The sequence below is a fragment of the Vulpes lagopus genome, chromosome 19 (assembly GCF_018345385.1).
Source record: "Vulpes lagopus strain Blue_001 chromosome 19, ASM1834538v1, whole genome shotgun sequence".
Taxonomy (NCBI): domain Eukaryota; kingdom Metazoa; phylum Chordata; class Mammalia; order Carnivora; family Canidae; genus Vulpes; species Vulpes lagopus.
The window spans coordinates 24275903-24290299 of record NC_054842.1 but is presented as its reverse complement, the minus strand read 5'-3'; the positions used below and the strand labels follow the sequence as shown (position 1 = coordinate 24290299).

The 14397-nt window shown below is 38.2% G+C and overlaps 1 protein-coding gene across 1 annotated transcript in view; it reads left to right on the top strand.

The window, feature by feature from the left end:
- KCNH8 (potassium voltage-gated channel subfamily H member 8) overlaps positions 1 to 9906 on the top strand; it is a 367485-nt gene extending 357579 nt beyond the window's left edge. Inside the window, exon 16 of the mRNA XM_041734461.1 lies at positions 9202 to 9906. Within this exon, the coding sequence (XP_041590395.1) occupies positions 9202 to 9906 (705 nt within the window). The remainder of the gene's footprint in view (positions 1 to 9201) is intronic.
- Positions 9907 to 14397: the final 4491 nt, after the last annotated feature.

Below are 14397 nucleotides of genomic sequence, written 5' to 3'. Positions count from 1 at the left end.
CATATAACTTTCTATAAAGCCTTTTTATTAATATTTCCTACTCTATCCCTCTTGAGTTGCATAGAAAAAGCTACATAAATGTTTTTTATGCTGAAAATACTTTAAATTTTGAAGATAGCTAATATCTCTCTTCCTCCCCACTCTGTAGCATATTTTCCTCCTCTCTAATGCTCTCTCTTCCTGAAACTTTACTCATGTGACATGAAATACAGACCCTTTAATCATCATGATTAACTTCCTCTGCCACTGACCCCTCCTATTGTCCAAACTTCTTAACGACAACCACAAATGATCCCGGTGTCCTATAGATGACATTTCCAGAACAGACCATATTGTCTATCATGTTTTAGTTTACGAAAACACCTGAAGGTCTTGTATTTTTCTCTCTGTTCAGAAAGCTCTTCCCCAATATCTGCATGGAAGCTCTCTTCCCTCTTTTAAGCCTGTGTTCAGATGTCAACTTAGTGAGGTCTTCCTTGACCAGTCTTTTTAAATAGAAGTCCCCTCTACCCAAATTACTTCTAAATTTGTTCTTCCTCATAGCTTATCAAACCTCTGATACAGTACATAGTTTATTTATCTAGATTTTTCATCATCTTTATCTCCCATTAGAATGTCAGTTCTATGAGGACAAGAATATTTATCTGTCTTTTTCTTTGCTATTACTGGCTACATACAGTAGACATACATTTATGGTGCTGAATGTATAAAAAGTGCTGGATTATGCATTATATCTATTTTAACCATCAGGTAGAACATTGAATAGAAGAGAATATATATATATATATATATATATATATATATATATATATATATATAATGGAAAACTACCCAACCATCAAAAAAATGAAATCCTGTCATTTATACCAAAATGCTGCATATTTATATCCCAGACTGAAACCAAATCAACTCTAGGTTTAGAAAATGATTGGAATATATATCCATGATGTTCCATAGCAATTAAAAGAGGGTTTGTTCAGTTGTCCATCAACAGATAAATTAATAAATATGGGATTTGCATATATATATCATACTCAGCTATCAAAAAAATGATATATATACTCAGCTAGTATGTATATATATACTCAGCTATCAAAAAAATGAAATCTTGCCATTTGCAACAATGTGGATGGAACTAGAGGGTATTATGCTAAGCAAAATAAGCCCATCAGAGAAAGACAATTATCATAGGATTTCACTGATATATGGAATTTAAGAAAGAACAGAGGATCATAGGGGAAGGGAAGGAAAAATAAAACAAGATAAAATCAGAGGGGGAGACAAACCATAAGAGACTCTTGATCATAGGAAACAAACCTAGGATTGCTGGAGTGGAAGGATGGGGTAACTAGGTGATGGACATTAAGAAGGCATGTGATTTAATGAGTATTGGGTATTATATAAGACTGATGAATCACTGAACTCTACCTCTGAAACTAATAATATATTATATGTCAATTAATTGAATTTACATTTTAAAGAGTGAAAAAAATGGGTTGTATAAAAAAATCTCTATGGTTGTATATCCAAGTTCAGCAGAGAGGAAGCATGCAAAAATGCCCATTTCCTAGTTTCTCCCTGAAAGGGATATTACTGCATACTTTCCCAGCTGCTGCCTAAGGACCAGCTTCTAATCCATGTGCACCTAGGTACTCTCTATGATCCTCCACTTTGGGACACTGACAGATCTTGGGACACCCTCAACTACTGGGAGCCACCAAGAAGAAAGACAACAGTTTCAACAATCACAAAGACCCTAACCCCTCAAGATTCCACCAAAATTTGTTAGAACTAATAAATGAATTCAGTAAAGCTGCAGGATATAAAGTCAATATATAAAAGTCAGTTGTATTTCTATCCACTGATAATGAACTATCAGAAAGAAAAATTAAGAAAAACAATCTCATTTACAGTAATATCAAAAAGAATAAAGTACTTAGGAATAAATTTAACCAAGGAGGTATAGACTTATACACCAAAAATGACAAAATATGTGTTTTTTGTGCTTATTTTATTTAAATTCAATTAATTAACATATACTATTGGTTTCAGAAGTAGAAGTCTGTAATTCATCAGTCTTTTATAATATCCAGTGCTCATTATATCCTGTGCCCTCCTTAATGTCCATCACCCAGTTATCCCATCCCCTCACTCTCCTCCCCTCCAGCAACCCTGTTTGTTTCCTATGATTAAGACTCTCTTATGGTTATGACAAAATATTGTTGAAAGAAATTAAAAGAAGATCTAAACAAATCAAAAACTCCAACTACAGACTTGTCAAAGGAATTGAGAAAAGCTGTTTAGACTAGATTCTCAGCTCTTACTGAAAGACTAGTACATGAAGAGTTAACCAAAGGGACTAGATCTATAATAGGAAGTCATGATCTGACTTAGAATACGACAACCAGCAGCACTCGCATCAACTGGGAGCTTAACAGAAATGCAGAATCCCACCCCATACCTACCGAGTCTTAATATACATGGTGTCAAGATCCCCAAGTAATTCCTCTATTCATTGTCTTGATAAGCAGTGTCAATACAGTTTGTATGCTGAGATGAGACAGATTTTTCACTAATAGCAGTGAAGATCCTTTAGCCAGACAGCAATTTGGATACTAATCAAACTTTGTCACAGGAAGTGGGAAAGTAGATGAGGAAAGCAATCAAAGGGTTGATAAATAATGGATTACAACAATACAGCTAAAGTAATAAAGTTGTGTCCAAAGGCCTGAGTTTGCAGAAATTCAATGAAACCATTGGAGTAATCACTTTCAAGACTTGTAATTCTTCTCTTATTATAATTTAAGTGGCATCAGATGCACCTGCAAAAGTAAAGCCCTTGGTACTATTCCTGTGTGACCTCGGGTAAACCATTTCACCTCCCAACATTCTAGTCTCTCCAGCTGTAGAACAAGATTTACAACTTTCGTTAGTAATGGGATTGAGATTCTCATTTGGATGAAATTTATGCAAGTGCCGAGTATGATTATTATTTTAGCTGACAGATAAAAAGATTGTCATTTGTTTTTGAATGTGTTGTGAAGCAAAAGACACAAGGATGAAATTATACCGATCGTCCTTTTTGTTTTGCCTGCTTATGGAGTTTGATTGAACTTGTCTGAATCCCATGATAAATATGCAACATAACAAAAGATTAAATGAAAGACCATTTAATTACCTGAATCAGAGCTTGTAAAAATGTATATGTGTTCATGGCGGGGGGTGGGGGGTGGAGAGGATTGGTGTAATTAGGACCGGGAATTTAGAAAAATTGTGTCTAGCAGGAAAATGTGTACATGTTTGGCAAAAATTGAGTGACGGGTCAAGAACTCTTCAAGCTAAGAAGATTATATCAACAGATGCATTACCCATCTGCTCACTGAATGCACAAAAATGGAAACGGCATTTTTTTTCTATCAATTGAAGTTCCAGTTATACTCAGAGGCCATGAATCATACCATGCCAATAGCCAAGATTGAAAAATGTAAAACATGAATAATAGAAGGCAAAAGTTAGCTACTTTCTACGTGAAATAAAAGGTATTGTCAATTCTGGTCTTCCTTGTGAAACTCACAATCCTGTTCCCAAAAGGCACAATCCAGAGACACACCAGAACAGCAAATCTGTGTTTACACTAAAAGGCACATTATCTAAGTGTAAAAACTGGCAGTGCACAGTCTTATTGGAACAATAGGTCACCAGCATCCCAGATGGATTTTTTCAACTATGTAATAACACAGTGGTTTTAAAACCTCCCATTTTGAAGTGATGGGGATGTCTATGAGATACTGACATCATATAAAACATTCTTACCTGCTAGAGATATAGTGGTACTTAAATCTGTGTCTTGCAGTGCTATTTAGGGGAGATTGGTAAAAGTTATTTAAGTTCAAATGAAAATATTAGAAACTCATATTAAGAAATTAACCATGCAACTTATTATTCATTAACTTACTCATGTATCAACAAAGAGTTGTAAATGGCAGGATTTATACAGAGACTAGAGCTATTATAAAGCACAATAATGACTAGTCATACCTGCCCCCAGCTAATCCTGCTGAACATTGTTGTATTTTGGCTCATGCATCCTTTATAGAGACTTCTCAATCCATCTGACTGCAATTACTCAAACCTTAGATCAACATTTTTCAAAGGCTTTGGTTATCGCTGTTACTATTTGTTACGGCAAAGAGCTACACAAGTGATGCTAAAACTTGGAGACTCTATTTCTCCCAAATTAATTCTGTAAAAGCATTAACAGCATGGTTTGTCTCTCCGTGCTGAGGCTGAAGAGGAGTTATATATGTCCTTTATTCTCTTTGGGCTAAATGTTTCCTGGGTCAGTATTCCCTACCATGAAGAAGTTTTCAATGAGCTGTTTTGCATTATCAAATGCAGATACTGGGGATCCTGGCAAGCATCAGTTATATGTAGGGACCAAACATTAACTCCATTGTATTATTTAATCCTCACAACAAAGCATCTGTGGACATATGATTGAGGGTGAGAAGTAGCATCACATCAGTGGTGCAAATTAAACATAAGAAAAGAAAAACAGATACCTTGGAAATGTAGGCAACAATAACTATTTCTTAACAAAAAGAAGTTCTGAGAAAAGCTGGATATGGCCAAAATAGAAAAATTGTGGCAATTAGTGACTTTCTTCTTAAAGGTATGGAATGATCACTTTGTGGATTATCATGGATAATTGACCAGTCCGGTGTCACATGAGTGTTTCTATTCATGACAGAAGATGCTGCTAAACAAGAACAAATGTACTGCCTAAAAATCTGCTAAACACCTAATGATTCGTGTGGTAAAATACATGTTACTGGGAGAACAGAGAAGAGAAGAATCTTTAGATGATCCAAAGTTTTGGATAGAAAACTGAACCACTTGGAAGCACAGATGGTGTTTTCAACACTTCTTTCTAGCAGTTGGGACTTTGGAAGGGATAGAGAAATCTTGGATGTGAACAATTGGCTCTGCAGATGGTGATGGTGAACTGGTTTGGCCGACAGTTTTAAATCCCAGACTGATGGGTTCTTATTCACAGAAGAATTAGGAGAAGGAAGTGGAAGGAGGGGGGGAAATGGATAAAGGAATATAACTTAATACACAAGGGGAAAATGTGTATTAAGTTATGGTTTATTTATCAATTTTATAAATAGAAATAATCAGAAGGCCACATCTAAAATAGCCAGCTATGGTAGCAACCAGAGATGCAAAAAAGTTTACCAAATTTCAGCTGATAAAACAATTCTGAATAACTTAATTAAGTTTGTCACTTGGCACTCATAGTCATGAGATATGGGAGTCAGTAAATAGGTGCCACTAAAAAATGTGATGGGGGGACAGCTGGGTGACTCAGTTGGTTAAGCATCTGACTCTTGATCTCAGGGTCAAGAAAGAGAGGAAGAAAGAAAGAAAAAGAAGAAAGAAAGAAAGAAAGAAAGAAAGAAAGAAAGAAAGAAAGAAAGAAAGAAAGAAAAGAAAGAGGAAGGAAGGAGGGGAAAGAAAAGAAAAGAAGAAAAGAAAAGAAAAAAGAAAAAAAAGAAAAGAAAGAAAAAAAAGGAAGGAAGGAAGGGAGGAAGGGAGGAAAAGAAAGGAAGGAAGAGAAAGAAAGGAAGAAAGAGAGAGGGCTTGTTAAGGGCTTTGTAATATCCACTTAAAAAGAGGCTGTATTGGGCACCTGGGTGGCTTAGTTGGTTAAGAGGCTGCCTTCTGCTCAGGTCATGATTTCGGGGTCCTGGGATTGAGCCCCACATTCTTCCTGTTCTGTGAAGACTCTGCTTCTCCCTCTCCCACTCCCCCTGCTCTTGCTCTGTCTGTCTCTCCCTCAAATAAATAATATGTATTTTTTAAAAAGAGATAGTATCTTCTAATATGAGTAACAGAAGACATTTAAAGAATTTGAGCAGGTATTGAGGTAAGTGGGAAAACTTTGGTTCATTTGATCTGGAATGATTTTTGTTTGTTTTTACTGACCTATTTTTGCAGTACTCTGGTTTTAAGTTGTATTTTGAAGGCATATCTCCTTAAATGGATGAAGCCTTGTTCACAAAGTAGCCCCAACAAGCTTTTTTAGCAAATGCACATCTTAGCATGCTATAAAAAGGCAGAAAGCCTCACCACCCTTGTAGAGACTTCATTCTTTGCTTTCCACATTTGATTAAGAATAAGGTCTTTCCTGTTTTAGAATGAATTTTGTTAGCAAGCCTAGCAGAAAGCAGTAAACAAAAGTGCCGTGCCTCTTACTGCAGTTTTTGTGGCAGTATGTTGTCACTTTCAGCGTCACCAGAGTATCCACCTCCAGCAGATGCCATGTTTCCTTGTGACAGTTGCCTTTGTCCTTGGGAAGTGAGAGATCCCATATCCAACAGGGATTAATTCTCTTCATGTAACTTTAATAAGGTGTAGGGGTGTTTCCTCAGTGACACAGTGACAGAAATCTTGATATAAATTGATCTTTACCCTTCAGAGCTAAAGAAAGCTCTATTTCCTTGGATTCTTTGTTTGCTTTTAGTTCAGGCTAATTTAGTGATTTTGTTTTCTGGAAATGTTAATGCTTCTTTACATTCTGGGAGCCAGTCAAGACTCTGGATTCTCATTCGAAGTTCATTACCCCGAAGTTGTGATAAGTGCACAGTAAAAGTTGGATGTCAAGGATGTGGCTATCAAAGTTATTTCACCCATGGGAAAATACCTGTCCATCTTGAAATCTAGAAAAAAATAGTTCATCAGAAATATATATGTTGGTGTATTGTCTGGCTCCAAATTCCCCTTACTGCACACTGTTTTTGTTGCTTTATTTGTATAATTTAATATGAGGAGATTTTGCTCTGCTTAATACATTTCTGACTTAGAGATGATGCCATTTACTTACTTGATGTTGAATTAACACTTCAGATAGATTTCACACATGAAGCTACCTTTTTGTATCATCTGGGCTCTTCACAAATTCTGAGCACATTAACAAAAATCTCTCAACTCTTAATCAATACCTCCTTCTCCAGGTGATTATATATTATAACCAAAAGAGCACCAAAATAAGAAGGCCTGGATTCCAGACCAAAGAATGAAATAAGGGACCTTAAAAATGTTGTTTAACTTCTGAGCCTTAGTGTCCCCATTTTATAGGAGGGGAAATAATAATGTATCTCTGCCTATCTTAGCACTGTTTATAAATCCAGTAGAGAAAAAGGTACCTGAAATTACATTGTATCATAAATTTACTCAAACATTTATTGAATAACATAATTGTTGATGTGCTTAAAATGCAAAATGGTTCTTCAAAGACTATCTTTATTCAAGCCTAATAAAATGCCTATTAAAAAGCATCTTACTGGGAGCTAATGTACCTCTGGTCAATTCGATGCAGAAATGAAGCTTAGACATTCCACAGAAATGGATGGTCAATATATCCCTTCAAACATCTCGTTTAGTGTCAGCCTTCTCTTCTGAAATTTGGATAGGAGAGCTAATCAGTTCAAGATGGAACCCATGGGTGAATGTCTGCAATGCCAAGATCCAGATCCTGATTTAAGTGTGACCCATGCATGCACTTTAAAATTGAGGCTTGGCAGGTCATAAAATTAGACAATCTCAAAACACAGTTAAAATGTAGTGAAAATCTCAAAACACATAGCATCTTTCTCAGATTCACTGTTTTGCTTCTTAAATGTGAGGCTCAGAGGTATCTTTTTATCGCCCAAAGTTTCAGATCTGTTGAAAAGCCTGGACAGGCATTCGATTGAGTCCCTCGAGTTCCATGCTAGCAGCAAGGCACAAATACTTTTGGCCTGGCAATTTCAAGGCAGGTGTTACCAGTTGGTTGCCTGAACCATGGAAAAACCTCCTTCTGGCCTTTTTTAAAATGCCTGATTCAAGCGGCACTACCTCCTGATGGGCCTGCCAGGGAGAATTAGTTTCAGAACGCACTCACAGGAAGTGAAATGAATTAAGCTGCTGGAGGAATTAGGAATGTGTACGTAAATGTTGAAAAAAGTTTGCCCAAAACAGCAATCTTGGATCTGGCATCACTGAAGTCGAACTTGCCTTTTGTTTTGTTTTGTTTTTTGAGGATAGTCTATGGGTTCAGGTGCTTATATTGGAGTTTTGTGGTTCATGATAGAATAATCAAGTCACAGAAGGTCCTTTATAAAATACAATCATAGCAATGAAGGCAAAGTATTACACCATCGTATTATTGTTACAAATCACCAAAGATTAGAAAATACATGTTTGCGTCCTGCTTTCTTTTCCTCACTTTGAAGAATGCAAGCACTCCAGAAAAGCTAGATTCAATCTTCTGGTGGTCTTCCATGGTAGAAAAAAGTGATGTGGTTGGAAAGAAAATAGATCCTCTGGCAGATTTTATTATTGGTTTTAAGTGTAAAATGAATAATGAAGACTTTTCAGTGGGTCTTAGGTGTTTGAGGGTTGTGTCTACTTGGAAAATCTTACAAAAGCTAAATGTCTTGCCTAGAAAAGTGAATAATGCACATACCACATAATCTGGGTTACAATTCCACAAGGCTCCAGGTTCACTGATCTACCACAATGCCCCAAGGCTCCACACCATCTGATCTGCACCTACCTAGCTTTCAGGTTTCTCTTATTTGGCTGTGTTCCCTCTTTCTGCAAACTCCCTCCCTCACCGATCAGGTGCGGGTTCTTGCTTACCACCTTCATCATCCCTGAAGTCCAGTTTGCCCCTGAACCTACAATGAGCATGGATCTCAACCAAAAATGACGAAAGTGAGGGTTATTATTTACTATCTACTCTGGACAGATGTTGTGCTGAGTGCTTTACATACAATACCCACCACTCCATACTGAGGTGTCTGAGGATGATTCGTGTGCACCACTGTGTAACCCACTAACTCGAAGGAAGTAAAAGGTACTGTCTGTATGTACGAGATACAAGAGATAATTGACCCACGTCTCTAATTTAGTTCAAGAACCCCAGAGTCACTGATTAAGAACACGACTATGAATATATCTGTAGGTTCCCTCAGAATAAGAATGGATATAGATTAGGTGCCCAACTTTCCCATCCACCCTTGGACTTGGCTGGAGTTAGAGGTGGGCAGCCTTTCAGTCCTTCGTACTGTGAAATCTCATTTCCCTGCCTCACTGCTCTCAAAGCACTGCCATGCACCTCTGACTATTGCTTTCTGCTTTGCTTTATCCACGCAGGTAACGACTTTGACTCAGGAGGTCTCTCAGTTAGGTAAAGACATGAGGAATGTGATGCAACTTCTAGAAAATGTTCTCTCACCTCAGCAACCATCACGGTTTTGCTCTCTGCACTCCACACCCGTGTGTCCCTCCAGGGACAGCTTACAGACCAGGATGACCTGGAGCACACACCAACCTTGCCTACACTTACAAGCTGGGGGAGCTGCTTATACTCAAGCACAACTCTGTCATGGTAATGTCACCTCACACATTTGGAGTGTGGATCCCTCCTCTGTGGGGAGCAGCCCCCAGCGAACTGGAGCTCATGAGCAAAATCCAGCTGACACTGAACTTTATCATTCTCCAAACCTTGATTATTCACCTGCGCACTACCAGGTTGTCCAAGAAGGTCATCTGCAATTTTTAAGGTGCATCTCCCCACATTCAGATTCTACACTGACACCTCTGCAGTCCATTTCAGCGACCCTCTCATCCTCCCTCTGCTCCTCCTCAGAAACGTCCTTGCATCTGGTTCTCCCAAGCAGATCAGAGGAGGGCAGCTTCAGCCAAGGAGTCACGAGTTCCTTCAGTCTGGAAAACTTGCCAGGATCTTGGGACAGGGAAGGAGCAGCATCAATCTCTACGGAACCCTTGGAAAACTTTCCACTGGAAGTTGTCACAAGCACAGAAGAAATGAAAGATAGTAAAGCCATAAACGTATGATATTTGCGCACGTGCAGCAGCTGCCAGTTCCAAACCCACCACTGCATGACAGCTTTAGTTTGCCTTTTTTGCCTCGGGCAGGTGTGAAGACTAAGCTGGGAGTCCTGCAGGAGCGTGTGTGAGGAGCCAGCCAAAGGCAGAGCCACATCCATACTGTAGCAAGCACTTGCTAGATCCTTAGGAACATAGCAGAAACAGTTCCCTCTACAGGTATTCACGTACCCGTCTGTTTCACAGACTTTTTAAAAGTCCAAAGACCCTGAGGGTCTGAGCAGCTAGAAGTTCCAGACAAAGAATTTGTGGATTCATTTTGTCCTAGGTGACTTTTGTGAAATGCAGCAAAGGTTTTACCTGAGTGCCTGCTTGTCGTTCCTGAACAATATCCATAGCGCTGTTGGCCTCTGGAGTGCACAGCTCCTGCTGATCTATTTTTCTTTTTGTGAAGGCAAAGGGACAATTATCACTGCATGTCATCTCCTAGACAATCAGTCAAATAGAGCTGGTGGCCAGTGGTTAGCTATTGCACGTTACTTGCCATGTAAATGAACATGTCTTTATTTATCGAAAAAAAAAAGAGGCTATTTTTATATCCTTGGTATGAAATATGTATTTAAACTATTTAAAATATTTATAAAGAAATGAATGTTTTCTTTTCATTTTGGTAAAAAAAGAAAAAGCTTGCCGTCTTAAGAAATGCACTACTGTTATGTATAGTAGATCAAAAACTATTTATTATTAAGAGGATGTAGTTTCAAAAGGAATCCCCCCTTTTATTTGCATGCAGTTTGCAACAAATGTATCCTCACACTTCCGGATTACAAAGAAACAGTGAGGTCATATTTTATTAATGAAATAAAAACATGGACTGAGTGTCAAATATGTGGGCTCTGGCATGGTGGTAGGCAGGGCTCCACCTCGTTAGGCTCTGCTGACTCACGCCAACGACCCGAATTAAGGCTGCCCCCACTGTGCTGGCATAAATGTCTCCCCTCCAGGCATCAAACTTCATTGTTCAGGAACCCAAAATTGGTCTGTGGGATATGAGATCTCAACTACTTTAAGCCATTCTGATCTCAAAATGAGGGAGAGAACCTTGGCTGTATGCTTCCTCTGTGCTATTCTTGAGGGAGAGATTATAGACCAGTGCAAATTCCAAAAGGGAGCCAAGACTTCTGAGCAATGACTTGTGAGAGTAGTAAGGCCAGCTTACACTGGATCAGTGTTTTCATTTTTTTCTGTAAAGCTCTCAACAAAGCTGTAAGTTATGCAGCGCAGGTGTTTTCATTCTCATTTTGCAAAGAGATAAAAAGAGATTACACAGCTCGGATACCGGAGATGGTCTAGAACCTATAATTCTCCCTGCATCTCAGCCAAATGCAAATTCAGATGCTGGCTTGGGAATGGTTTAAACACTTTCACTCAACTTTTATTTGTTTTGGGTTTTTTTTTTAAGATTTTATTTATTTATTTCAGAGAGTGAGCACAAGCCTGAGCAGGGGGAGGGGCAGAGGGAGAAGCAGACTCCCCCCTGAGCAGGGAGCCCCATGTGGGGCTCCATCCCAGGACCCTGGGATCATGATCTGAGCCGAAGGCAGACGCTTAACCAACTGAGCCACCCAGGCACCTCTCAACTTTTATTTGATGTTTAAGAACATTTAGGGCCAAATCATCCCAGACATTCTTAGAAAACATCCCATTTACATTCTGGAGTCTCAGGTTCTTTTTTTGCATCACAAAAAATAAACAGTCTGAGAATTGTATCATTAAAAACATCTAAATAAACCAAAAGCTCTGATGTGTGAATCTTGTACCCTAAAATTGGCTGGGCAGCAGAAAGAAATCTGTATGAAAAAGGAAATAGTACATGTTTATCAACATATTACTCAAGACAATGCGTTCTACTTCTCCACCTCCAAAATTTAATCTCTCCTTACCTAAGTGAATGGGAAAATTAAGGCAAAGGCAGCTTTCTAGATTTAATGTACTTAGGTTTGTATTAATTCTCCCTTTTGTTCTCCTGACCTATATAGTCATTTTTAGTACCATTCAAAAAGAACGGTATTAGTGTGTGTATATTCTTCTGGCAAACTAGCACTAATTATTGATGCTAACAATAATGACTGACATTCTGTTTTTTGAGTAGTGACTCTGTACCAACATATATTTAGAATTTAACATGTTATATTTCCTCATATAATTGTCAAACAATGCTAAAAATGACTTACTATTATCCTCATTTTGTAAATGAATAATTGGGCCATGGACTTTTTTTTTTTTTAACTTACCCAGTCACATTGTTTTAAATGATAAATCCAATAACCCATGGCCACTCGGTATCCTCTTCATGTCCAGATCGGTTCTTGCTGTCTTTTAAAACTTTACTAGTAACTACTTCCTTTTGAAATCTGTGAATAGAATAAAATAAAATATTTGTGTGGTTTTTTTTTTTTTTTAAGGAAGCATACAGATGGGACAAATTAGCTAACCTGTGAGGATTTGAGGAAGCCCCTGTGAAATATCTGGAAACATGCCCATATTTTTCCAGCCAGTCTCTCCTCTGTATCTGCACTTAATGGCTGACATTAGGCTTAAGAATCAGATACCTGCCCTCATAGGTCTGCAGCTGGATGAAAATGAATGAGCACCCACAGTAAGTGAGGGCTCTCATTGATTTCTTAGAGGAGGGCACCTACTTCAGTCCCAACTTACTCTTTATTCACCTTTTCCCTCATCATCATTATTCTGAGCAGACTCCTCCATATCCTGGGCAGCTCAGAATGACACATTTTGCTTTGTTTGTTTATGTCTGTTGTGATATTATTCCAGGAAATGAGAATCCCAAGTTTTTCTAGGTATTTGATTTTCCAAACATTATTGCAATGTAAGTAGCAGAAGCCCTTGTCTTCTTATCAGGGATGCATGTTTGGATCTCTACCTACCAACTCTGCTGAAGAAGCAAAACAGGGATCCAGAATAAAGAAAAGCACTTATTTTCTTGGTCAAGTATATTTTCTTAAAAACAATACTGAGGACTAAAGTCTTCTGTGTAGCTCTAATTAAAAGAACCAGACAGATTAACAGGACTTTATTTTAATTCGACGTAAGAAATTTCTGGCAATTAAAGCTACTTACAAATGGAGTTTATTGCCTTGAGAGATGGTAAAATCACTAATAAAGTGTCCTTTGAGAGGCTGCATAACTACGTGACAGGAAAATTGTTTTCCAGAAGGATTCTGTATTGGGTGGGAGGTTAACAGAATACATGCATCAGAATCACATGGGGTGCTTGCTTAAACTTTAGATCTGGCTTCAACCAAGTGCCTTTGGGTGGGGCCTGATATCTCCCACTTAAACTCCCTGGGTGATTTATATGCACTAAATATTGGGAAATATTGGTATGGAATCTATAGTAGTACAAGACTGAGTCCTACCTAATTTATACACAGGTGGACTAGCATCTACATTCTGTTAAAGATAGGTCTGAGTCTGTCATTGTATCAGAAAGGCCTGGTCAACCTCTATATCAGTAGTTTCAAACTTCTGTTTAAATTATGTATTTCCAGGGGATCTTAATAAAATTGAGATTTTAGGGACCTGATTCCTAAGATATGGGCTGGGTCCCAAGCAATTCTGATATAGATGTTCCAGGGAACAAACTCCAGAAACGTTACCCTAAGCTGTGTCATCATCCCTTAGATAATGAATAGTTGGTTCTGTAGGGGGCAGACCAGCTACAGTCAATCAAAACTGACAATTATGTACCATACTGTTTCCATGGCATTCTTAATAAATCGATAAATTTTTTCATGAAAATAATTGATCACTTTCTTCAAGAGCACTTTGAACGTTCATTCATTACTGGTAATGGCTGAGTGCCTACTATGTGTCATGTACTGGTACCTCTTGATTTGTCGTAGGTCTTTGTTCTCTTGTTTGACTTGGATTTTCTAGTAGGAAGAAAAAAATGAAAATGCCTTTTGAAGCCTTATGAACTTGTCAGTTCTTCCTGAATAGGGAGGAATCATATTTGGATGTGAAGTAAACCAACTACTTGGTTAGAGAATGACAGTTGCTATTGATGGCCCCTGTGTTAAATGGAACTGCTCATGTCAAGATTATGATTTTATCCAGAGCAATGAAAATAGCTTGTTCCAAATAGTTCTTGCTACAGCTGCTTCTTCTCATGAGGTGTAAGGTCATCCTTATAAGACATCACCTTTACTAGAAAGTTCTGTAACACTCCAAATGGATTCTCCCCTTAGACCACCATCACCACTGAAAACAGAGCCTCAGAACCTGTGCAGTTTCCATGAAAGACTGCTCTAAGAGGCTTCTCCTTTGCCTACTTCTTTCAGTTTATCCAAGGGCACACACTCCAAAGAAATACAATGTTGAGAAAAGGGCAGGAGTTTTGGAGAGACACAAAAGGAGTGTTTGCCTCCAGCCATTTTTCCTTGCTCTATGACCTCAGACAAGTTATTTAACACTTCT